We start from the raw sequence: 26,661 nt of genomic DNA, 5'->3' as shown, positions 1-26,661 counted from the left end.
ATTATGAAGTCTCAAGTTCCATGCTGCTTTCAGCAAAGCCTAACTTTAAAATAACTTGCTAATGACTGTAAGCTTTAGTTTAATGTTGGTGACAGCAAAATTTGGCATAAACTCCTTTATGCCAAGTGAAACCTGTGCCAGTGAGAGGATAATGAAACTCACTGTTTGTTTGCTGCAAATCTGTAGTAAATTAAGGGAAATGTACAGTCTGATTGATATGCTTCACATGCTGCATATAATTAACTTCATCCTGTAGGTTCGTAAGGATTATGCATTGGTTGGGCTATTAAACTGTTAGGGGTGTAGCTTATTCTGGGAGAGAAGTGCTGGTTGCATCTCCAGCATTAACACTTTGGTTTTGCCTTTTTATTGCTGATTCCTTGATCCCAGAATATAAGAAGTTAAATGACGTGCATGTTTCTGGCTGTGTTCCTTTTTAAGGGTGCTCTCTGAAGCTCCGATAATCCATGAAAAGGCAAAAATCTTTTATTCCTGACCATGTGACTAACTAGGGTGCTTTAGCCTTTGACTGTGCTACTTCGTGGAGTGTTAGAGGAACAAACTGTATCTCAGTCATAGCCCTCGCTGGCACCATGTAAAAACTTGGCATGGTTGGGTGGTGGTAGAGACCAAGTTTAGTATAAGTGGTGGAGAGGAGCATCTGCTAACTGCTCAGAAGGTGGGCACAGATGGGAAGTCGGGCCTCAAATGTCAAACTTAGCTTAACAGTGCAGGAAAGACATGATGTGGCAGAGACTTTGCGCTTCCTGGCAAAGTGCTTGGGAACGAATACTGAATTAATTAAGTCCATGAAGGCATAAGTAAGTCCCTAAAGGCCTGGATGGTGGTGCAATACAATGCAAGATGTAGGCTTATCCACATGTAGGTACTGAGCAATAGCTAAAGAGGCAACCTGATTCCCAAATCTTCCCCTCCTATGGTTATCCTGCTTCTTGGGTAAACCTCTGCTGCAGAGATGAAAGTTCTGTAGCCATTTGCCATTTTATCATTTGGAGACAGTAACTGGCCAGTTGGATCGATGTTGAACTTTTATTAATTTATATATTTATTTGTACTTTTCCTGCATTCTTTTCTGTATGGTTCTTTATTCTTCATAATGTTAACGCAGACTGTAAAGCCAGTGCACATACCTTGCCTTGAAGACGTATTGTTCTGGCCTACACCCATTGTGCCCTTTAATTGCCTTACCACATTGCAAGCAGCAACATCTTGGGATGTGTGTCATGATGGTTTTTTAGCTGTGTGTTCAGTTTCCTTCATGTGGCTCCCATCAGTAGCAGCTGTTGTAAACAACTTGGATATCTTTGGAAGGACCTGAAGGTAGTGTTAGGTGGGTTTCAGGCCTCAGTCTTCCCAGGAGCATCTGGTACACAGCTGATATTTGCTGTTGTGTTTTGAAGTTTCTTTTCTTGTTTTTGATACTGCAAGTGAGCTTCAGAAGTGTTTTAAAAAGCAGAAATGCTTTCCTTTGGTTGGAGAGAGGTGTTAGCCCTGTGACTTCTTGGAGGGCTGTGACATTTCCTAGCAGCCATGCCCCTGAGTGGCTAAGAATGTGCTTCAGCACATAATGATGTTAAATGGGATAAATAATGCAAATCCAGTATCAGCTGTGATGTGACTTGCCCATGAGATGGCATCTGAAGCTCTTGTCCTGGCTTATTCAGCTGTGCTGTCTCCAGTGTTCACCTGGAGCTCTGAGCTCTTGGGCCAGGTTTTCTCCTGGTTTCTACCAGTGCATTCTTGTTTGCGCTTTTCCTGTAGAGGCTGGCTTGTGATGCCCTGGCACTGCTGGTGTGTGTGTGAGGAGGCAGACTGGTGATCTATTAGGTGATCTAATGAAGAGATCAGTCCTTTTCCTTGCTTCACCTTGTGCTGTGCTCTAGACAAAGCCTTTAATTGACACATATTCTGGCTGTAAAAGCAAGAATAGCATTTCCCTTGCTTGCAGACTAATTTATTCTTCTTAAAGGTACTGCTTCCAGAAACATTGGAGGTGGTTGCCCCTTAGGACAGCTCTAAGGCTTGGTCAGTGCGTTGTGGTCTGTGTAAGAGGAAGTGCTCCGGCAGCAGGAGGAAGGCCAACTTGCTTACAGATTTGCTTGTGGTCTAGGCAAGTGCCTGGATCTCACATGAAGTACAAGACAAAAACCATGGCAACTCTCCTCCTTGTGAGGGATTTTTTGCAGATCCCAGGTTGACTTCTACTTGCTGTACCTCCTGGCTGTATTTTAAAAGCAGATTCTGTGTTAACACTTTCAGTCTCAAAGGACTTGCTAGTACAGCAGCTGTAGAAGAAGCAGTAAAGAAAGTAACTTCTCTTTCTACTTTGTCTGTACTAAATGTTACAACCACCTGGAGTTTTATTGTCCTTATGCTTGACCCGTTTGCCTGTATGCTCCCAGTACTGCATAGCTCTCAGGAAAGGAGGAATGTTTCTTATGTGCCCATATCAGCCTTGCTCCTGTTATCTTGCCCTGTAAGAATAAACTCGAGTTATGAGTTTCTAGGTAAACAGATGGCTTATTGTGCTGCCTGCTGACACTGTGCTGGGGATCACACAGTAAAGTTTTAGATGGGCACATTGATTCTGATGAGGGCATTGATCTAATCCATTTAGCATAAAAGGGAAATGTTATTCTGTTGCTTAAGTGTAAACCCAGCACATTTTTCCTGTGGGAATGCAGATGCCTGCATAGCATCTTATGTATGATAGTTTGGGGTTTTTTAAGTTACCTTTCACAAACAAACTAGAAATAATCCACAGATGTCTGTTGATCACAGTTTAAAAACTGCTGTTCTCAAGTCATCCTGAAGTTGAATTCCTTTGAAAAAGTCTTGCTGACTTTGTTTCTGTAAGTCTGATACCTGGTACAACACCCCCTTGTACCTGAGATTAACCTGTGCTACGAGTAGGGAAGGGGTTGCCCTTCCTCCTTGGGTTTAGATTTGTCTTTATAATCCGTATCATCTGTTTCTGGTGGTAGTATTACAGGTCATCAGGGTGGAGATGTACATGCATAAGCAATGGGGAGAAACTTAATTAAATTGTAATTGGGGTTTGTCTGTGCAAGGCAAGCCTGGAGCTTCGTCTCAGGGTCTAAACCTTTAAACTTGGCAAAATTCGGTGTGAGAGCATAGCAAAGAGAGAGCTGTGTGTTTGACAATACTCTGCACTTTCACAGCAGTGCTGGGATTTCTCCATGTGTCTCTAATGATCTGTTCTGCTGGGACATGCTCCTACCACAGCCCTCTCTATGCCCAGACAGTGAGTCCTTTCATGAAGAAGTGCAGAGTCATATTTCTGAATGCAAATTGGCCAGGGGATTTATTTGTAGTGTAGGCTTGGCCAAGCTAATTTCTCTCAACAGCTACACTGCAAGTGAGCCACACAGAGCTGGAACAGGGGAAGTGTAAGTGAATACCAGTGTGTACATTGCCAGAAGACAGTGGAGCTGAGAAACAGCCTTTTTTCCAACAGAAAAACAGCCCTTTTCTGTTGGAGGGCAGGTTATGCAGAGGGCCAGTAGTTCTTCAGCCAAATGCTGGGTGTCCTCCACTTTTGTTTTGGTGTCTTTCATGATTAGACATTTGCATATGGTGGTGCAACAGAATTAAAATACTTTGCACTGGGCTCATTGGCCTGCATGCCCCAGGAGTGCAAATTAAAAATTCCGGCCTCCTGGAAGTTGATGGGATCCTTCTCGTGGTTGCAGGTATTGCTGCTGGGAGACTCTTCGATGAGACTGCTGCACTCTGGCAGTCCTGAACTTGGGATGGTGGCTGAGTCCAGAATTTCTTCCTGCCTGTAACTCCTGCTTTCTGAGCCTTCATGGGCAAAAACAGATTGTTGCTTCTGGTGGAACGGATTTGTACCCGTGTGATGTACGTATGCCCCAGCTTTTTCTAACTCTGTGCAGCTGTTGATCCAAGGACCCTTCTCAGAGGGGTGGATGCTAGGGTTGCAGAAAAGCATGAGGACCTCCAGTAAGCTGTGCAGGCTTAATACAGAGCACTGTAGCATGACTACTATCCAAAAGCCTACAGAGGTGGAATTTAGCAAGCTGTTGCTCAGCAACTATGTACCTGAATCCTCAAATTCTTCAAGACCAGCTGAACTGGAGGATAGCTCCTAGCATTTGTGCCACATTTTTTTTCAGAAATTGCTGCACATACATGAAATGTTTTACAGTTGAGGTTTTCTATGTGATGTCTCTGTGCACCTGAGTATGTAGGCAAATTGCAACTTGTTGGAGACCAGATCTGGAAGGCTTGGTACTGTTGTCCATTTGACAGTCCTATTCAGCCTGCAGCAACAGCAAAGGAATTTCTGGTCCACTGGAGAGCTGAAGGGCCTGGATGGAAATCAGCCCTAAATGCAGATCTGACTTCAAGGAGATAACTTGGGGTGGCAGTTTTATTGCCTGGTTTGTGCAGGGGTTTTCTTGAAAAGCTGTTAACAAAAAGTAGTGACTTTTGGTGTACAGCAGCCCTGGTTTGTTTAAACCAGGCTAAAGGGTGACCATGTGATGCGACATATGTCCTTGCAGTTCAGGGGCACTGGGGACTCCTTGTCATGGTTGCCTGATGGCTTTTTCATTCATTCTTGCTGGGGTCTGTTCCTTGCCCCCCAACTGACTGTTGGTTTGAAGCCTGCATGTCGCTCGCAGAAAGTCTGCAGGATGCTGAGAGCACTTAGCACAGCAAGTGCAACCTGCCAGTCCTGCTTCATGTGCTAGTGGGAGCTCCCAGCAGTTTGGTTCCATTGAGTTTGTACCTGCGCTTTCAATAGGAGAAAGTCTGATTTGAGAATGAATGTTGCCCAGGGACTTACTGATGTGTGACAGTGATGTGTCTTTATCACTTATGCTGCACTTTGCATAGCAGCTTGAAGGGAAAGCTTACACTTGGGGAAAGATAAAGGACAATTGTAAACTACTGAGTAGATTGAATGGATTTCTTCAAACATGAGAAGGTTGTTGAGCTGTAATCTGAAGGTCACTGCAGGTGAAAGAAATCTCTATTTTCAGCGGTTTGCATCAAGCCATGTGTAGACGTTGGAAGTTTCAGGGAGACTGATGTGAAAATATGAAACACTAGTGATTTTCAGTGACTACTTTATTTTGAGCATTTCCTGCTCTTCTGAACATACCTATTTTTCAATTTCCAGAGGCAAAAATCTTTCTGGATGGCCAAGCATCCTCAGCCACTTTGTTTGTAGGAAGAACAGTTTATGGTCTGTTCTTACATTTCTCTTGCAGGTCTTCCCTACTTTGAAGTAGACCTTCAAATGCTAAATTTGGGGTTAATCTTGGAGACCACTATTACTAGCATTGTTCCTTTGTCTTGATCTGGTTTGACATGCAAACCACTGTGTTCCTATTTTATATTTCCTGTGGCCTAAAAGAAAAGATGCCTGGGAGCCTTTGGGAAGAATGTCTCTATTGTGGTGTATCAGCAAAATTTTCACAAGAAAGGGTCAATTATTGTGTGAAATTATTGCATATTGTTCCTTTGCTCCAGAATTAGCTTGGTGTGTTTCTTATTGCTGCTTGAACATGATTTAAAATATTCTGTTTCCATTTCCTATTTTCTTATATTATTTCTGTTAGCCTGCACTGGGCAAGTGAAGAAAAATTACTTTTATTTGTAGCCATTTAATTGTACAGTATATGGATTACAATAAAACGTGTTTGTGTGTTAAAATGACTTTGATTAAGTCTTGTAGGATATTATTAGAATTGAAATCCATTCATAATAGAAGGGAAGTCATAGTTCATATTTTAAGTCAAGAGTTCCTAAAAATTTCTTGTCTGGAAAGGTACATTCTTAAACACTTTGGAATAATGGAGAATACCTGTCTCAACCACATAATGCTGAAATAAGTACTCGATTTTTCTTTTCCTGCCTCAAAGGAGAAGTCTTTTGATCCATACCAGTACTACAGTATATCAGCAAAAAAGAGCGGTCTTGGTCTGAAGTAGTAACACAAGCTTTTGACTGTTAATGTAAGCTGAGAAAAGAGGTGAGGTTCAAGGAAAGGCAGAGAAGGTAAAGGAAGATGCAGAGAGCAATTAGGTTTTCTTTCCTGGCATGTTGCAAAACCTACTTTAACATTCTGAGAATCTCAATATTGTATATGTAAAACTGTAAAAAGTGCAAGTTATACCAATGGTGGTGGAGGGCTGGGAGACAGGCACTGTGTGCTTCCTGATACATGTAGGGAGGGCACGGTGTTGTGGCTTAAGCCCAGCCTGTCACTCAGAAACCATGCAGCTGGTCGATCACTCCATCCCCTTTCTCCCTCCTGCTCCTGGAGGGATGGGGAGGAGAATCGAAAGAATGTAACTCCCACGGGTTGAGATAAAAACAGTCCAGTAACTAAGATATAACACAAATCACTGCTACTGCCACCAATAATAATAATGATAAGGGAAATAACAAGGGAAGAGAATATGACCACTCACCACCTGCTGATGGATACTCAGCCCAACTCCGGCAGTGATCTCCCCTTCCGGGTAACTGCCCCCAGTTTATATAGTGGGCATGATGTGCTGTGGCATGGAATACCTCTTTGGCTAGTTTGGGTCTTGTATGCTGTCTCTGCTTCCTCCCAGCTTCCCCTCCTCCCTGGCAGAGCATGAGACTCACAAAGTCCTTGGTCAGAGTAAACATTACTGAGCAGCAACTAAAAGCATCGGTGTTATCAGCGTTGTTGTCAGGCTGAAAGTCAAAACCACAGCACTGCACCAGCTACTAAGAAGGAGAAAAATGACTGCTACTGCTGAACCCAGGACACACCGTTATAACTTTTTTTGGGAAAAAAAGAAAACTAGAAAGTAAGCCACTGGGGTGAAAGGACTTGGGTCTACCTTTCTCTCCAATACTGGGCATGTAGTGGTGGGCCATGACCTGAGTCTTCTTACTGGAGGCAAGGCAGGCTGTGGGAGCCTTTCACTCATTTTTCTGCAGGCTTGATCCAGAGACTGAGAGCTTTTCAGATGTTCCTATTTTGGGGGACCCTTAACTAATGCAGTATGGGGCTATATTCAATGTCTCCATTTAAAAATAAGTGGTACTGAACACCTAAATTTGAACAGATTCTGCCCTTTAAAACCTATCTATTTTTTGTTGCCAGAGCCAAGAATATTTCTAAATACCAGTGTACCTTCCCAGTGGCTTACACACTTCCCTTAATCGTGAACAGCTGCATTAGCTGGTGTTTCAATTAGCACTTGTGGGAACAAGCGATCCCTTCAGAAATTATGGAACTGTTGCAGTTAATTTCTTGTTTGAGCAAATCTATTTCAGCAGCTAGTCACAGCCCTGACCCTGTGTGTATGAGATTTCCTGGGCTTTCTCTAGGGGAGTTGTTCCCTCGAAGCCAAGTCTGCTTGGAAATATTCGAAAGGCCAGATGCAGATGGATTTTTTTGTTTCTTTTAAAGCTTTGTCTGGAGCAGAGCGACCACCGGGAGAAGTAAAGCAGCACAAAGAGACGACTTGGGATGGAGGCAGCAGGAACCTCCCTTGCACTCCAAGAGAACTCCCTGTATATGGGTGCCACAGAAGCTGATAAGCATGGATATTTTTTATATATATATATATAAATATTTTGGCATGGCTTTTCTGAGTGAAGTTGATTAACTTGTTGTGTCTGTGTGCACTAGCTTAAGCACATTCCTGCCACAGTACGATTGGAGACAACCTGAGGATCTCAGGGAGTGAGAAGCAGAAAAGTGAGAGATTCTTGAGGTAGTGTGAAGAGAGCAAAGATCTTGGTGTATGCAAATGTACACACATACATCTGTGAATCATTCTCTTGCTTGGGCTTGGAAGACCACTGCAGGTTTCAAAATTGCTGCTGCCAGCAAAATCCATTATCCATGAGGTGCTGAAGGGCGCTGGGAAAGAGCTAGAGAAGAGACGTATTTGTTGCATTCCTGTACTGTGAGGTTCTGCTCTTGTACAGCTGCCCAGCCTGGAGAGCGTTGCTTCTCTTGTTGATGGCTCCACACCCCAGGCAGCTCCCTGCCACTGATACATGCTCAGACCACATCTCCACCAGGGGCTGACATCTTAGGGCCAAGTTAAAAGAACCTGGGGGGGGGGGGGAGAGGTGGGGAAAGACCTCCCAAATTCCAGAAGTCTGTCTTTTATTAAGGAATTAAGGAAAACCCTAGAACAAATGCCAAGTCCCTATGACGCCAGAATGTCTTACAAATACATTAAGATTTTAGCAACTTTTTAAAATGCTTAAAGAGTTCTTTGAACTCATATCTGAATGTTCAGGCCTTACTAACGAAGTGTGTGAGCATAATTGCACTAAAATAAGTGGTGGTAAAGAAGGTTTAATTCTGTACACAGTCTTTGAACTGCGCTGTTGTGGGCTTAGCTTGGTAGTGTCTCATGATGTCTTGTCCTCTGATTGCACTGATATCTGTTGAGATTTGAGGTATCAAGTCTTGGGTTAATAGATGAAAAGTAGGGCTGGCAGTCCATGGAGTGGCACAAATATCTGCAAAGCAACACAAGAGTGTTTCTAACTACACGCAAATTGTTTATTAACTGAGTCTCCAAAGTGCTGGGTGAACAAGATTTGGGAAATCAGGGTATATTGCCTAAATGAGTGCTGAACAACACTTTACTCATGCATCAAGCCATGCTAGAGGCAGTAAAACCCACCTGCTTTGGAGTGGATAGTGTGCTGTGTTCCTCAGGGGGAAGATAGAACCATAGCTATGGAAGCTTTGTCTCAGGATGTTGTAACGGCGCAACTGCTTTCTGGTCATTCTCTACTGCCTTGGGAGCTTTTCTCTCACTGGGTTTCAGAAGTGTTTTGCCTCTGTTTTGTTTTGAATATTTTTCCTCCCCTTTAGGATCCATACCATTCCAGTCTCTTCCAGCTGCTCTGTTTCCTAGTCAAGCTAATTCATCACTGGTTCACAGTGGAAACTGTCAGGTTGGTGGTTTATATATTTTGAATTGGTTTTCTAAGTCTGGCAGCATTCAGACAAAAAGGCAGGGAGAAATGACTCATCTGTTACTTAATTTACCACTTGTTTTGGGAAATCTAAATCCAAATTTGTATTTGATTCGTATTAGGGATCCATTGTTGGATTTTTATTTTTTTTTCCCTCAGTTATTTTTGACAGGGCTGAATTTACACCCAGGATAAGCATAGTCATCAGTCAAGATAGCCTGTGTGTGACAATGAGCTCAGTTCTCCACTCAGACCAGGCAGCTCTTCAATCTGCCTAAAGTGACTGAAAGCTGGAGGCATTTGCTGAAGGATCCAAGCAACTTGGAGGCCTGTAGCAAGCCTTGCAAAGCTAGAAGTACCTTGCTGTCTTCCCTATTTTTGCTTTTCTTTAGTTATACTTAAGGTGTTAAAATTCACGTAGTTTTCCGTTCATTGCGTGTCATTAGTGCTGCGGTAAAAACCATTGGACCGTTGTAGCAACTTGATAGTGAGAGCTAGTGCTGGATGAAGTAGCATGGATTTTCTAATGCTCTCGGGTTTGAAATCCCCGGTCTTTTCCCAGATCATCGGAGGAACTCCCTGTATGGTGCTCTGATGCTACTAGCTCAGGGCAGCAGTTGTAAACATGCTGAGTCTTGCTCTCAGGGCTGAGCTTTCCCATCTGGTGAGCCCAGCTTTGGCTATAGCCATTATACCAGGAGCAGGGGACACAGCTCTGCTGACTCAAAAAACTGTAGAATTCAGCATTTCTTAATAAGCTGGAAGGTGGCAGGTTAAGTGGCCTTGCCAAGCAAACAGTGAGAGAGCTGGGCCTGAACTGCATATTCCCTATGCATCTGTATTATCCCTAACAAAACGGGAAGGATAGGGCTCTGCAAGTGAACTCCTTCCATTCTGCCTCACTACCTCAAATATGTGAGGACATGGAGAGGTTCTAGGTACAATCTGAGTATTTGGGCACCTCTGTTAGCACAAGTTGTAGAAAACACAGTGTACAGAAATATACTTCCTTCATCGCTGTTTGAGATGTAACCTATCTCTGAATGCTTTATTGCTATTCTGTTCTGTGAAAGGTGGCAAAGGTGAGCTACTGGTGCTTTTGTCACCAGTTTCTATGTTCCAGTTGTTAGGAGTGATCGACTAACATGCTTTCCATTGACTTTGGGCTTTGATTTGGGTAAGACCTTGTGAGTTTAGGGCATGTGGCCAAAATATGGCTCTTGTTTCAGTGGAACTCAGTAGGAAGCCTTGTGGGTAATTGAATACCTGGCTGCAGGCAGGGAAAAACCGAGGGAGACAGCTAAAATTGGTATCTATGAGGTTTCCTGGGACTTGATTACATACCCAACTCAGTGCTGTAGCAAGAGCTCAGGAAAGCCTGTTTGTGTGAGCCATTCTCACTGCAACCCTAACCATCAGCAGCATTCTGACTATTGTCATCTGGGGTATGTGCTTGGCTGAGTTTGGCTGTCATAGCAGTAAAGGGAGAACCCAACACCCTTCTCAAGACTTAAAATCTTCAAAACACTGACAGGGAAAGGATCCTCCTCCTAGCTTTTGTTTTTGAGTGCTAGCTGCCTCCAGTTCTGACTCTGCTTTGCAGTATATGCTTCTTGGACATGAAGTACTTACCTGTATTTGAAGCTCTCCCTCCCTCCCTGTTTGCCCAAGGGAAGAGTTGGTAAATGTTGAATTCAGTAGGAAAATTACTGTAGGGGCCTGGCGGTAGAGTTTTCCACAACTTGTGTTACAATGTGCCCTGTACTTTGACAAGCCAGAGGCACACAGTGTTGTTTTTGTCCTCTAGTACTTTTCCTGTACAGATGGTGAAGGTGAAAATTTTCTTCTCTGACCCAGTGCCTGAGGTAGATCAGCTGTAAATAGCTTGGTAGAACAGGCGGGGATGTGAAGAAGTAAAAAAGTGTGATTTATTCCCCCCCTTTTTTTAGGGAGGAAAAGAGGAGGATAACCATTACAGCCTAAATTAACTCCCTCTTGCAAACATAATTTGAGGAGACATTATCAGGCTAAAAATACAAGCAGTTTGTGAAAGGAGCAGATTTCCTTATATGCTGCTACTTGCATGTTACTTAATTAAAACAGTAGGTGCTTAATGTTGCGCTTACTTTTCCACTACTCATGGTACTTGGAGGTTTTTTTGGGAGGGGGCGCTTTGGAAGGCTGAGCATGGACAATGAGGACTTGTGTCCATAGTGAGGCTACTGGTTAAAGCCAAAATAAATACTGAAGTGATTATAGTTGTGCTGACAGAAGCCCCTATATGAACATTCTCACTCAAACATTTTTGAATTTTGATTTCTAATTTTTGGAAATGAGTTTCCATCTGAGTGGGAAAAGCTGCCAAGTTACTGGAACAGGAGTGTCCCTCTGGAAGTCTGTTCCAGTTTAATTTATTAAACTTTCTTTTCCGAAAAGAGTGGCAGCAATTTTATCTTTTTGCCTTGTCACTCCACCAGTCCTCCCTGGCTGTGTTGCATAGGCTTTAAATCAGTAAATCTTGCAGGAGACCTTTTTTCTTTCAAATTCTAGATGCTGTTAATCAGCTCTTGAACATGAAGTTGCCTTCTCTGTAGTGCCAATGTCATTGATGTAACCTGTCCATACTAAGGGAACTCTGCTGTTTAAGTCTTCTTCCCCAGTTACTGATTGCAGGCAGTTTGTGTTGGCTTTCAGTTGAGGGTTGACTGCAGAAACTTCATCAGGTCCTGCATCTGGAAAGTAAGAACCTTTAGCAATCATGCAGACTGGGGAGCAGCTCTGATGAAAAGGCCTCAGGGGTCCTGTGGACCTGTCACAAAATCACAGAACATTAGGAATTGGAAGGGACCTCAAAAGATCATCCAGTCCAATCCCCCTGCCGGAGCAGGAACACCTAGATGAGGTTACACAGGAATGTGTCCAGGCAGGTTTTGAATGTCTCCAGAGAAGGAGACTCCACAACCTCCCTGGGCAGCCTGTTCCAGTGTTCCGTCACCCTCACTGAGAAGAAGTTTCTTCTCAAATTTAAGTGGAACCTCTTGTGTTCCAGTTTGAGCCCATTACCCCTGTGATGGACCTGTGATGGAGAGCAACCTGAATGTGAGCCAGTGGTATGCCCTGGTAGCAAAGTTCAACTGCATCTTGGGCAGCATGAACAGAAGTAAACCAGGAGATCACAGGGAGGAATTATTCCCCTTTTGCTAGGCACTTGTTTGATCACATCTGGGTTTGAGCCCCCTTGGTGAAGAAAGATGTTAACAGGCATGAACAAGTCCAGCAGAGGACTGTGAAGATGATGTTGGAGAATGATGGGTAAGAATTGTACTCCTTGCCAGACAGCTCACCTCTCCTCTTCCTGTGGCCTTGTACTTAGCACATCTTCTTGTAGCTCCTGCTTCATCTTGACTGCGCAAATGTTTCAAACTGATCCGCACAAAAAATGTGACTTGAACCTGATGCCAGGCCAAGAAAAACGTTGATAGACTCAAACACAAATAATAGTACTGTGCTCACCAACCTATGCAAAAAAAAAAAAAAAAAAATCAGTATGGTTAGTATAATACACTGCATTAGTATAAGGGCCATGTGGACTGCCAAGCTGTGTTCTTGGTGAGCTAAATGAAGCTGGGTTAAGGTGATCTACTCTCCTCCCCCTATCAAGTGCACAGCATACATCAGTAAGGATCAGAGGATATAGTAACAGCACTTTCTTAGGACAGGCAAGTGAGGAGAGGTGATGACGTCTCATATATGGCATGCTCCCGCCATCAGACTTACTTGCAGGATTTGCAGAGAAGATACCTTGGCTTGTGCTGTCAGGAGGAGTTTGGGCAGACTGAAGTTGCTTTTCTGCTGGTATTGGAAGGTACTGCTTTACCTCACCTACTGTAGGCCTTTTTCAAGAGGAGCCATCACAGGACACTGCCAGTACAGTGTCTTCCATGTGATGCTCTCTGACACCCAGTTTATCACATGAGCAATCTCATCCCGTGGCCTTCCTTTCCTGTACCAAACACGGCACAAGTGTATGTGTCTCAACCCTTCCTGACTCATTACCCCTGGAAAGGGCAGTCAGTTTTACAGAACTGGGGAGATGTAACACGGGTAAGAGACCACCTTTGATGGTTGTGAGATCTGCAGCAGAAGTGGCCTTAGCATCTTGAAAATGCACAAAGAATGAACAGGGTTCAACTGGTCCATCCAGTTAGAGTCAGAGCACTGAAGTTCTAACTGTGTACTCAGTTTCTTGAAGTCCTGCAAACTGCCTATCACAGAAGAAGAACTTGTAATGGGGAATATCCTGACGTGACTCTCATGGCTTAAGGAGCTTTTGCTGCCAGTGGCAAGTCCTGCTCACATTTTTATTTGCCTGTTTTTCTTGTGCAGGGGTTGTCATTAAAGAAAAAAACACTAGGTGGTTTTTTCCATTCAGTGGTACTGCAAAAACCATAGCTGCAATTTTTTTATGGTGCCTAGGTGGGATGGTTCAGATGTTGTGATAGGACCCAGTGCTGGTTTTGTTTGTTCTTAAGTGTGAATTGTTCTGAAACTAACAGTGATAATTGCTTTTGGGAATGGCTTGGGTTTCTTGGTTTTTCTGTTGTTTTGTTTTTTTTTTTTGGGTAATTTTTTGAGGCTGAAAGCTGGAAAAACAGTTTGCCAAACTGCTAGTCATAGGGCATGTTTCATCCAGGGTGTGGCAAACTTTATTGCCTTTGAGAACTTCTGGGCTTAGAAATGCTCCTGGGTGGATAGTCTTTGAGACAGCAGTCTTTTCTTTGTGCCAAAGCTTTGTCTCATCAATGTCTTTGTAAAGGCCTACTGGGATAAGTTATTAACCTTCTACATCATGCCAATTACAGCCATTTTTCTTCTAGTGGTTTCCCTGTAGGTAGATCTAGGGATTCCTCCAGGCTCCCATTCATGCGTCTCACTTTTGTCTGGAGGGTGTTAGCTGTTGGGGTCTGCTGGGGTGAATTTTGTCAAGGGCATGCTGCCTTACCAGAAGCAGGATGGAGAACATCAGGTGTGGGAGGTCTGAAATGAATATTGAGAAATTCTTTCCCTAAGCAGCTGGTAGTGCAGGGCAAGATGAGGTAATAGCAGTCTTTGGTGTGCTGCACTCTTCTCTTAGGATGGTGGTGTGTTCATGCAGTAAAACTTGTGAGGTCTGACCTGGTAGAAACTGGAGATAAAGACGTGAGAGGAAAGCATCCTTCAGTCCCTTGTCTTGCTTGGGGAAGCAAAGAAGGTTTAGCTATTGAGGGTAGCTAGCTTTTGAGGGCAGAGTTGCAATATCTCTTTTCAACCACTGTCTTTCAACTTCAAGGTTTCTTCTGCTAGTTAAAATTTTGGGCTTCATGAAACAACTCTGAGCAACTGAGGAAACAGCCTTTATGTTAATAATTTTCTCTGAAGTTGAATGTCTGGTGTGTGGGGTGGTGTGTTTTTTTTTTTTTTTTTTGTTTTGTTTTGTTTTTTTGTGGGTTTTTTTTTGTTTGTTTGTTTGTTTTGTGTGTGTGTTTGTTTTGGTTTTTATTTTGGTTTTGGTTGGTTGGTTTTGTGTGTTTTTGTCAAGAAAATGATGTTTTATTTGTGAGCTTTGGGTTTCCATTGCACATCTGGGCAAACAGCTTTCTACAATTACATTTTTGGGCTTGTGTGTGCACAGAGCTGAATGGAGAAAAATCTCCTGGCTGAGACAAGGGAGGAGCCAGCATAAAGCCAGGACTAATTTAACATGCTTGCAGTTGAAGCTTCCTGTTTCCCTCCCTGGACTGTAGCAAACCCCTACACATGTTCCCACTGATCTTATGTGGGGTTAGAAGGACTGGCATGATGTTTGCTGAGAGAAACAGGACCTCACTGGGAATTGTGTGTTTACTTTAAGGGTTTGTGGGATCCTCAAGACTAGCCTGGACCTGGCAATGAGTATGGTGTAAGATTGCCTCTGACAGTCTTCAGGATGGCCATCATCATCTTCACCTGGTTTGTGTGACACCTAATTTCAGTATGGTCCCATTGTATAGCAGGAGCTTCTTGGTGCCACTGCAACTTCAGTGATGCTCATGCACATTAAGCCATTTTCACAGTTCTCTGGTATTTTAGGGATTTTGGAGCCATTGTTCAGTGACCGTGCAGCTGGAGTGTGCAGGAAGGTGGAATAAAACTAGTGAAATGCGCAGTGGCTGTGGGAGGCCCAAGCAAGTGTGCTAAAACATGGGTTAAGTGGATAAGCTGTGATCCACAAAGTGGAGCAAGTTTGACTTAGTCTGTTCTACCAAGTCAGCACTATTACTGTTTTAGTCCAGTTAAACATCCTGTAAACTAGATCTATCGTGCAGTCTGACCCAGGGTCTTGGTCAAAATCAAACCCTGAAGATACAACTAAACCCAGCCTTGCTCTGTCATAGCAGAGCAGTTAAAAGCAAAGAAATCAGCCTCTATTCAATTGCTGAACTTCTGTTATTTGTAGTTTTAATAGGCAGGAATAAATATTCAACAAATAAGCTTCCTGTTTTTAAGTGATTGTGCTCTTCTGTTTATTTATAAACTTGAAATTAAATTATTGATTTTTTTAAAAAATATTTTTTTATTATTTTTAATTTAAAGCAGGCTAAACCTCATGGGAATTATGTCTTCCAGATGCATGAACTAGAAATGGTTCATGCCCTTATTCTCATCTGGAGGATCATATGATGACTTGGGGTAGAGGTGTTATGCTGGAAGTAGCTCAAGGGTTTGGGATGTGCCCCTTCTCTCCCTTTTGTGTGCTCTCCCCTAATTACAGGTATCTCAGGTTTTAAGTAGGGTGGAAGATGCTATGGGAAGTGCTTTGGGGTTTCTGGAACTGGAGGTCAAAATAGGCAATTTATAGCAGTTGATGGGGGCCTAGCATGTCCTTCCAGCGCACTCCATTTAGGGACATGTTTCACACCATCTTTGCTATCTCTTTTGAAAGTATTTATACTCCCAGAGGAATATAAAGGGGTTGTAAATTCTCAGTGGAGCTTGCCAAGCTGTAGCTGCACAAGCTGTGTCCTACCACAGGGCTGTGCTTTTCTGCCTGCTGGCCAGGAAAAATGAGCAGCCTTTTCACCTAAGGGAATTTGCTGTGGGAGCTGCCACGACCACATGGGTGGCCAGGTGTTGGATGTGCATAGTCCTGATCCCGGGGAAACAAATGCTGGAAAGGAGCAGCTGGGATGTGATTTGGCTTGTTCACCCTCTACCCCAAAGGCTTGAGGGTCACAGGCAGACATTGTGGCTCTTTTGGGAGCTTTTCCACATGATTACTGCAGAAACATGGATCTGTGCTTTCTGTTCCAGTTTGTGCAGATATACTATTCAATTCCAGGGGAAAAACATTCTTCAGATGCTGCTTTCGGGGAGCATGGCAGAGGCCAGAGAGGAAGCAGGCAGGTTTCTCTCACCCCACTGTTTGAGACTGGGTGCTACTGCAGTGTTTTAACATCTGCAAAGCTCTGTGTGTTTTCACAAACTTGTAACCTCTGCATCAGGAAACAGTAAGAAAGCAACTGCCTCTCTGAGCCTCAGCCTTGCTGCTTGCTGGCTGTAGCAGGGTGGGGGGAAGGAAGTCTGATGCTGATCCTGGTATGTTGAGCATACCTGCCTTTCCCCGGCACCTCTGTCCTCAGCTTGGCTATACACAGGACAGTTGTGAGGGGCTGTGCTAATTGCAGGTTGCAAACTGGAGGCAAGTGGCTTTCAAGGCCTTGGTTCTAATTATCCATGCTGTAGAGCATCGAGTGACGTGTTCCTTCCTTGTGCTAGCAGTGTGCTAGCGGGGGCTCCTCTCAGTGTCTTAACAGAGTCCCCCAACCTAGCATGAGTGATTCCCAGGACATAGGGTGAGGCAACAGTGAACATGTGCTCTCAGCCGGGCTGTGCAGCTTAAATAGTGGGCTTGCAGGATGAAACAGCAAGCAGAGCAAAATCCTGGTGCTTCTAGAGATAGGATGTTTGTGGTTAGTTTACCTTGGGCCATGCATCTTGAGATGGCCAGTCTTGTCTTTTCCAGTGAAGGAACTGAACAAAGTGTTCAGTCCTGCATCTGCCTTATGATAAAGCTGCTGTGATTCCTGTGAGGCTGGAGATGACCGAAAGCAGAGAAGTGTCCAGGCAAGTCTATGTTAAGGGAGTGCTGTCTCTGTGGGGAAGTAGGGCACTGCTGTGTACCTTAGCAAGGACTTACACAATTGTGGAGCTGCCCTGAGTTCTGCCAGGTGCTGGATGTGCTTGTAAGAAATGGATTCTGCCTCTGACTCATTTACCAGCTGGGAAAAGTCAAAGGACTTAAATCTTGGGTTAACAGGCTTCCTCTGTGCTCTTGTTTCCCCAGGGTGGCCACTGACCACAATATTGATAACACCACAGCAATCCTTAGAGAGTGGCTGAAGAATGTGCAGAACCTTTACCATGATGTGGAGTGGAGGCCAGTGGAAGACCCCCAGTGAGTACTACCGTGAGGGGCTGACTAAAGCTGTTTGGTGTATATGTCAAATTTTCTAGGTTTTCTGTTTTCAAACTAGGAGATATACTAAATGTCCAAGCGTTAAAATGTTGTGGGTTTTTTGGTGTGCAGGTTTGTTTTGGGTTGTTTGATTTTGGGTTTTTTTTTGTTTTGTTGGTTTTTTTTTAGTTGTGTTTTTGTGGGTCTGCTCCATCAAAGTTGTGTTCTTATGGAGCCCATAAAAAGGTTTCTAACTTCAGTGAAACAACTCGTGCAGAACTTCAGGGAAGAAAGCATTTTCCATTCAGTTATTTAGCATCTGCAGCTGCTGTCTTTGCACGGTAAACAAATAGCATCAAAAGCTACAGGGAATAAAAATGATCATATTTATTTGCAAAGGAGCAGAGAAATCATAGCCCATTCCCACAGTGTCTGTGAAAGTTCTGAGATGCATCAAATATTCAGTAAGTTCTGAGGAGTGAACTAGATTTAATTCAGTACTGCATGAATTGCAGCATCATTGCTTTGAAATATGACATTAAGTGTATTGGACTTTTATTGCTTTGGTTTATCTATTTATTTATTTTCCTCAAGATCAGCTGTTGCTCATTTTTCTTTCTCTTCTATTTCTTCTATCAGAGAAGATTACATCAGTTTCCCCTTTCTTTAGGCTTGTTTGGCTTTTGTTGTTGATTTTCAAGGTCCTCGGTGCAGTGGTGGGACATGTGTGGTACAAACCCACAGGGAATGCTTGTTTTATTGACTTTTTTGAATCCTTTCATTGGAATTGAGTTTTCTTAATCTTGTCAAACTTGGCTTTCTAAAGTACTGTAAATTTTTTTAAATTCTTAGTTCCTTCACTGGCTTATGCTGGCACTGTTTCAAAGTCTGGAATTTTTATTCCACATAGGGATCTGTCCCTGTTTCCATCCATCTTTGTTACAAAGCGTTTGCTTTTGGACCGGATTCTGAAAACAGACATGTTCATAACTTCACTCGCATGATTAGTCCTGTTGTGTTGGGTGTTTGTAGATATAAGAGCTGTTATTAGGATCTGTTAACAGTAATGATAAAGCCCAGGCCCTGAGGGAATCCAAATAGCCTTTATCTTCACATCCTCAGCTTGTTGATTCTACTGGACATAAGGAGGCTGCATTTACCTTCTTAAACTGAAAGCCTAGCAGTGGACAGATGACTTCCTGCCAGAGGGTTAGATGAGGTGAATCAACTTCAGTTCATTTTGGTGAGGTAACCTCTGCTTATGCCAGGTGAGGGGCTGCCGCTGCAGAAGAAACTCCTGGTTTTGATAGTGCTTGTGGTTGCTTAGTCGGCAGGAAATGCTGCGGCACTGCTTGTTCTCTGCTGCCCTGTGTACACATGCCAGCACAAAACTTGGAATTATTCTCCCTCAGAACCTCTCCTGGGTTGCCTGAGGTTACTAACACTGTTTTCGTTTTGGAAAGAAGGCAGTAAGGGAACTATTTTTGTTTCTTTGGTTGGTTGGGTTTGTTTGTTGTTTGGGGTTTTGTTTTTTGGGTTTTTTTTTGACTCGTGTAATATTGCCCAGACATGGTTTGCAGTCACTTTTTCTATTTTTTTAATTTGCCAGGTCTTACCCAGAAGAAATGGGGCCAAAACATTGGCCAAGCTCCAGATTCACTCATGTGATGAAACTCCGACAGGCTGCCCTGCGTGCTGCACGAGAAAAGTGGTCAGACTACATCCTGGTAAATACAAGGTTTGATTTATTAACTGACCTCAGGCAAAAGCTTTTCAGGTAGTCACTTTGATACTTGGGGCTGTCAAAATTTTCCTTTCCATCTAACGATAAAGCTGTCTGCAACGAGATGCTCTGTGTTATTTCTTGTTCTGATGAGCAAGGGATTTTGCAGCTAGGGAGGTAAGTCCCTCAGTAAGCCCAAGGTTTTCTCCAAAGGTGTCAGGATTAAATGTAGCCCTGGTCATAAGTAGGTACCTGCAAGGGACCCCCAGATTGAAACTCCACTTGTTATTGATGAAATGTAAGGGAAATTGTTCCGCAGAAAAGTTCTGGGAAGATGCACGCCTTCGGTCACTGCAGCAGCAGTTAGTGGTGGTGTTGCCACCTGAACAAAGCAAGGATGAGGCCTGTTTTTTCAGAGTTTTTGTGATCTTCTTTACAGAATAAGCTTGTCCTGAATTTTCAGCAATGTTTTTTTTCACCTTGCAGCTCCCTTGCCCCCATGCTGGAGTAACATTGTGGAGAGTCAGAGGGAAACTCCACCTTTTCTCATCTCATAGCTTTCTGGTAGGGGCAGCCACCCATGGGCTTACCTGTAACAGTGCCCTGTAGTATCAAAACCACCAGCTCAAGTGCTTTTTGGCTTTTTTGTGGAGTTTTTGCTAACCTCTTGCGTCTGGCTGGTTTTTTTGCCTCTGGGTTTTTTTGTCAACCTCTTACCAAGAAGCTGTCAGGGGAAGCATATCATTTAATCTAATAACAGATTTCCTTTTCTCTTCCCCTCTTCCTTCTTTAGTTTATTGATGCAGATAATTTACTGACCAACCCTCAAACCCTGAACCTGATGATAGCAGAAAACAAGACGTTGGTGGCACCAATGCTTGAATCTCGCTCCCTCTACTCTAACTTCTGGTGTGGCATCACCCCGCAGGCAAGTGACCTCATGAATGGTGCTGGGTGACTGTGCAAGCTATGTGTTCAAAGGCCTCCTGCCTTGTGTCTGTGACGCAGTGGACATTGGTTCTGTTCTATGGGCTTTGCCATCTGCTTTTTAGTGGCCTTCTGGAAAGAAACTGCTGTAGCTCTGAGACATGCAGAGGCAGTGTTAGCATGTAGTGAGGATAGTGGTGTCATGCAGTCATCTCAGCTTGTGCCTGCTGTTGGTGGCACCTCAAATCTTGGGTGAGTATCTTTGGGAAAGGCCTATACGTTTATAGGGAATCTGAGAATAAGAGTAGAGAGGACATTTCAGTCTGTGAATCTTTTTTTTTTTTTGTTTTCGAACTGACCTGTATGTATCAGCAAAGGAATACATGTTCTGTATTGGGTGTGCAGGCACATAGCTAAACTTGCTTTCTTATCTGAGATTCCTCATGTGAAAAAGCTGAATCTGGAGGAAGCAGAGCTTGCTTAGCCAAAAGTTTTGGGAAGTGATACAATCCCACTAACTATATGAAAGATATTGATATACCCACCAGAATTTGAGTTGTTTCCATATGTTTGTGTAATGGCCTTAAAACTCTTGGTACATAATTTTAGACCAGCTTTTCCTGTATAGTGATGCTAATCTAAGATGAATTTGTTTTTCTCTATATAGCTCTCCATTATGGATAGGTTATTTTTCTCACATATGAACAAGATTTATGTAGTGGGGCAGCACCCTTTGCTTTGTTGGGAGTGTGTGCTCTGAAGTGTGTATGTAAAGGGTACTGCTGTGTAGGACAGAAGTGCTAAGCCTAGAAATTTAATGTTACTTTTTCACATCACATATACTGCAGAAAGTATCAGATACAAAAATGTTGTGTAGTAGAAATAGCATTATTTTTAGAGCCAGAATGAGATTGAGCTATTGCTTTACAAGTTATTCCTCATTACTGTGATGTGTTGACCCTGGCTGGTACGTAAGTACCCACCGAGTCGCTTGCTCCCACCTGGTGGGATGGGGAAGCAAACTGGAATGGCAAAAACAGGAAGGGGAAAAAACCAAGACCAAGCCCAGAAGTAGCCCTCAGTGGCTGAGATATGGACAGGTTAATAAGTGAATAGGGGAAGAAAAGCCCCAAAAAAACAAGTGATGCAAAACCAGTCACCATCACCAGACGGATGCCCAGCCATTCCCCCAGCACCAGTTTCTTTGGACGCCCAACACCCTCCCCTCTCTGTCCCCCCTCATGTCAATGTTATTGCTGAACATGATGTTACAGAGCACAGAAAATAACTTTGGTCACTTTGGGTCAGCTGTGCCAGCTGTCTCCTCCCAACCTCTTGCTATGGGAGGCAAGTGTGAGCAAGAGGGAGAAACAGAGAAGGCCTAGTGCTGTGGAAACACTATTCATCAGCAGCTAAAGCATCAGCTTGTTATTAATACTGCTTTGGTCAGCAGTCTGAAACACAGCACTATGTGGGCTGCTATGAAGAAAATTAACTGTATCCCAACCAAACCCATTACAATCACCTTGTCCATAAAAAGATTTCAGCAGCAGAATCAAAGGTATAGAAAGGCAGATCTATTGTCACCGTAATTTTTTTGCTCCTTTTCATTCTCGACCTTTGAAATGTTCTTGACTAAGCTCTAAATGGACTTTACAAGACATTCAAGCTGAAATGGGAACTGTAGTTAATGCTTTTCTTTTATCCCAGCTAAGCCTCAATAATGAGATCAGCTTTTTGACCTGTTGGCCAGTCTGCTCCTGGCTTGTGTGTTGGCATCCTTTGAGGAAGTGGGTTCCTAATCTGCATGTGTACTAGAATAGCAAGAGGGCTTTTGTTCTCTTGAAAATTTTCCCTTTTTGCTCACATTAGCCCTGCAAAAGCTTCAGGATTTCCTTTTTTACATCCAAGCCGGAGTCTTGTGTTTCCTTGTTCATAAAGACAAGCTTGCCCTACTGCTTAGACAAATGAGTTTAAGCCTGTGCTGCACATAGATCTTTGAGCCCTCCCTGAGGCATGTGAGTACTTTAGAGAGGCTCCATTGTCCTGCCAATCCCTCCCTCTTGCTTTATTCTAGAGAGCTAACCAGATACTAATTGTTGTCATCATCACTGGAGTGAAAGAAAAAACAAGCTCCATTGCCTCTTTCTTCTATTTACCTGGCGTTAAAAAAAAAAATAAATCATTCTTCCTTCCCAGCGTTATCAAGGACACAACCAGCGACCACACGTAGGGTGAAAATATAACAGTTGTACTGGGTCAGACCAAAGGTCCATCTGTTAGCAGCAGTTCCTAGCAGATTCCTAAGGAATAGTATAAGAACATAGCAAACAAGTGAATGATACTTCCCCAAATTATTTTTCCATCCTCTGGGAATCTCCTTCATGAGCTCTTGAGGAAGATCTTTGTCTTTAAAGCCCCCAGTGATTTATTTTTATTTATTTATTTTTTTACTCTCTCTCTTTTTTTTTTTTTTTTTTTTTTTGGGTACCCGCGCCATCTTGTGGCAAGAGGTTCCACAATTCAGCTAAAAAGCTAAAAATAGCAGGAATAGTCCCTGAACTTTCCAGATTCTTGGAAGTAAATATATAGGAAAGGGGGGTGTTTGCTTGTTTCAGTATTTGTTTTGAAATGGAGATATAAATTTCATAGCGAAGGCATTGTCCTTCAAGTTTTTAAGGCTAAGTCCTGAGACAGTCAGATTTTCCACTGATATAAATCAGCATTGCTCCACAGGATGAAGTAGATTCTGCCTGTGTGCACCAGCCTCAGCCCTGGCCCCTAGCGTTACCTATTTTCCATCATTACCAGCATTAACTGACAAAAGGAGAGTGTGCGTGGGAAACATAGCAGCAAATGCATCTTGCTGAATTCTGGGTGAAAAGCTACTCAAATGGAAAGTTCCCACTTGATTTTATTATTCTTAGTTGCTGCTTCTTGTTTCTGTGCTTGCAGTCCCACAGCTTCATGCTGTCAGCCTTGCTCTCCCTGGGAACTTGGTGAGGGAAGTAACAGCTGGAGCACACCCTGAAACACAGCCTCTGGCACTGAGAAACAACTCCCACCTGCTTGACATTTAGTTGTCATGAAGCTAACCTTAGGAGAGCATGGCAGCAGTGCTGACAAATTGGAGTCTTTCTTGACTACACAGGATTTATGAGCAGTGAAAAGCCCCCAAACCCCTTAGTGAGTGTCTGGAGGAGGTAAGATTGATTTCCAGCATCTTTCACCTGTGGGCATTCTTGAATGTCTGTTAAAGGTTGAACATCTTAACCCCTCCTTCAGTGGGAATGTTAGTAAGATCTCTGCCTACTCACTCCTTTTCATGAAAATCAGACCAGCTGTGTTTGAGATACCTAGTCCTCACAGTATGGCAAGAAAGCATCTGAAGGGCAGAGGGAAGGATTGACAGATACATCAGACAAATGCATCATACCATGTTTCTACACAAAACCAGGGTAAGGTGGTTCTGCAGTGATTTGCTTAGCTGTTGCTAGGATGCTGATGGAAAATATGATGTAAAAGTAACTTACTTTAGTGACTCATCATTTCTGTAAAGACCAGACTCTGCTCTGGATCCAACCAGATGTCAAATTGCTCTGTTAGGATTTTCTTTCTGGAGGAATTTAGTGTATTTATTTCCAAATGTGATAGCTTTAGACATACTGTACCTGCAAAACCAGCTGTGAGCCACACAATGTGCATGCTGGAAGACTAGCAAAGATCATGGCTACAGAGAAATGTGCTGACTGAAGTGCCTCCCCCAGACAGGGTGTGTGGGGAGAGCTCAGGTGTGAGTATTAAACCTGCTTGCCCTGGGATGGAGGAAGCGGGAATTCTTATACAACTGATGGACACTGAGATGATGCCTTTGCAGCAGTGAAGTGAGTAATTTGCAGGTCCTATTCTGTGAGACAATGAATGTCTTCTGTGCCTGTTGAATATGGAGGATGTCATGGATGCTCAGCAGCTTCCAGGATCAGACCTGAGATGTATGTGCAAAAAAAGGTTTTTGAAAAGCCAGGAGAAAATAGTCCAAGGTTTGAAGCACTATTGCAAGGGAATTTTGCAATGGAAAGGCCTGGATTTCCAATAGCTGTAAAAAGGAGAGAGAAGGTCAAGCTTAAACTTTTGGGATGGAGATTGTTTCTAAATACTTGACTGAGCCCTTTCCAAATGGGAGACACTTAAAAATCTGAGAATTAAGCTGATCAATCTCTGCTGAGGGAGGGCTAAGGGTGAGAGCTTTTGCTAAGGAGCTCATCTATGAAACAGAAATCTCTTGTAACAAGCTGCCCCCTTGCTGTGATTTCAGGGCTATTACAAAAGAACCCTGGATTATCCCCTGATACGGGAATGGAAGAGGACAGGCTGTTTTGCTGTCCCAATGATTCATTCCACATTCCTCATTGACTTGAGGAAAGAGGCCTGCACCAAGCTGAAGTTCTACCCCCCCCACCAGGACTACACCTGGAGCTTTGATGATATCATGGTCTTTGCCTTCTCCAGTCGCCAAGCAGGTATGTTTGGAGCCTTTGCTTTGGAGGATTCACTTGTAGAGGCATGCAGACCTCTACACTGAGTTCACAAGCCAGAAGTCCTGTGTGACTTCAGTAGTGACTTAAGACCCTGTTCTCTTTACTCTTTTGGATCTGGTAAGGGATAGCCAGCAGCAAAGGACTGGTGATGGACTTTTGATTCACAGCTAGCTTCAAAGGAAATAGGAGCTGTTCTTGGGATAGGGGCAGTGTTTCAGAGACAAAATTTGTGGCATCCACCCTTAATTTGTGTCACAGCAAGAGAGTAGTGAACAAAGGTGAATACTGTGAGAGTATTCTGAAGACTGAAGGTAAGGTATTTAAAGTCACCACTTCTAGGAGATCCATGGGGAAGGGGTGAAAGCCAGAGACTCTTTAAATGTAGCAGCCTTTGTGGAAAACAAAGCCCAAGATGATCATCCACAGTGTTTATGAGGTTTTGCTTCGTGGCAGCTCAGCAGGAATTGTCTGAGGTAGGTGGGTTTTGTTTTGGGGTTTTGTGGGGTTTTTTGTTTGTTTGGTTGGGTTTTCTTGAAAGCAGCATCTCAAAAGTGCAACTTTTAGGGGAATGATGTGGAGCCTGTGGGCTGTGCTGAGAGAAAATCTCTTGCAGGCAAAAGTGGATCAGAGCTGGTGTGTGAGCAGTAAAATCGCTGCATGATTGCCATTGTATTATTGGTACTTTGAGAGAACCAGGTGAGCACTGTGCTGCCTTGAAACCCTTGGGGCATAGCGGAGAGAAAATGGGTACTGCTTTGGCTGATACCATGATTGGTTTCTACGTGGCCACAGGAGGATTTCAGTTAGATGTGAAATACAGGGGTCCGTTCAGGCCAAGTCACAACCTCAGTGTCCTCTTTCCTTGTCTGGAATGGCTCTTGGTGTTTGCCGAGAGCCCCAGTTGTCTCTCAGAAATCACTGTCAAAACTTTTAAGGGCTGATCTTGCTGTGCTTCTGGTGAAGATGTTCAGTCCCATTTATTTTTGGAGAGTGTATCTGGTGGGTATTGTGTCTCCTGTGAAGTCCTGGCTGGCAGACCTGTGTATAGCAGTGTCAGAGCTGAAAGGAGCTCCTGGGAAGGATATGGTTGTAATGGCCACCTATATTGTTCTTTGCCCTGCTGTGTTGAAAAAGTGAAAGTTTGGGGCCTTATAAGGCAAAAGGGACTGATGAAAGCTCAGCAGCACCAATGAAATGCGCTTCTGTTTAGAGCTTCATGACTGGTTTTCTGACTTACTGAAGTGAAGCAGTGGAGAAAAATGGCTTGTGGGTCCTCCGAGTGCCGTGCATTTGGTCTTAGCTGTGCTGTTTGTAAAGGAGGCAAAGTTAAGGTGAGGAAGAAGGGCTGTCCTTCAGACAAACAGAGGGAAAGTGCAGAAGTATAGCTGGTTGGTTTTGGCAGTTGCTTCTGCAGAAGAGATGGGCTGAGAAAACTGCCTTTGCCACCGTTTCCAGACCAGCACAGCAGACACCGGATGTCTGTAGCTTTCCTTTTAGGGATGTTTCTGGTGTGAAGTTCTTGACAGCACTGAAAAAGATGGCATTGTCTTGGCAGACTAAGCAAGGCATTTTGAAACTCAGCTATGAGAGCATGAGGGGCATGACATCAGAGAGACAAATGGCAGAGGCAGCAAGAGCTGAAACTGGAGCCTTGGGAGGCAGAGGTGAGATGAGGTCCTGACTTTCATGGTCAGGACACAGAAATACTGGCTCCAGAGGAGAACTGAAGTTTAAGCCCGGCTAGCAAAGCAGGCTCTCTCCAGTCTACTTGCCCCACTTGTTCCCTCTGACAGCTCTCCCAGAAATGCAGCATCCAGTGAGTGTGGTAACTGCATTGCATTAGCTCCATCTGTGTAAGAAATACTTTAGGGATTGAAATCCATCATTTTCCCTTCCATCCTGGAGCACTTTAGCTTTTTCCGGGACTGACCCATGACATCAAAGGCTTTGCTTCAACACCCTGGCCCAGTGGTCTGCTCAGATTGTTGTCCTGGGCTGAG

General features: G+C 43.6%; 1 protein-coding gene across 1 annotated transcript in view; it reads left to right on the top strand.

Moving 5' to 3' along the window:
- Positions 1–26,661, top strand: part of LOC308224212 (procollagen galactosyltransferase 2-like) — a gene marked incomplete at both ends in the record, with an annotated part of 58,190 nt that overhangs the window by 18,126 nt on the left and 13,403 nt on the right. The window contains 4 exons of the mRNA XM_080623948.1: positions 17,363–17,473; positions 19,083–19,200; positions 19,990–20,124; positions 24,439–24,643. Coding sequence (XP_080480074.1) covers positions 17,363–17,473; positions 19,083–19,200; positions 19,990–20,124; positions 24,439–24,643 — 569 coding nt within the window. The remainder of the gene's footprint in view (positions 1–17,362; positions 17,474–19,082; positions 19,201–19,989; positions 20,125–24,438; positions 24,644–26,661) is intronic.

Source organism: Psittacula echo, assembly GCF_963264785.1.
Source record: "Psittacula echo genome assembly, chromosome: 7".
Taxonomy (NCBI): Eukaryota; Metazoa; Chordata; class Aves; order Psittaciformes; family Psittacidae; genus Psittacula; species Psittacula echo.
This window is presented reverse-complemented; position numbering and strand designations above follow the sequence as displayed.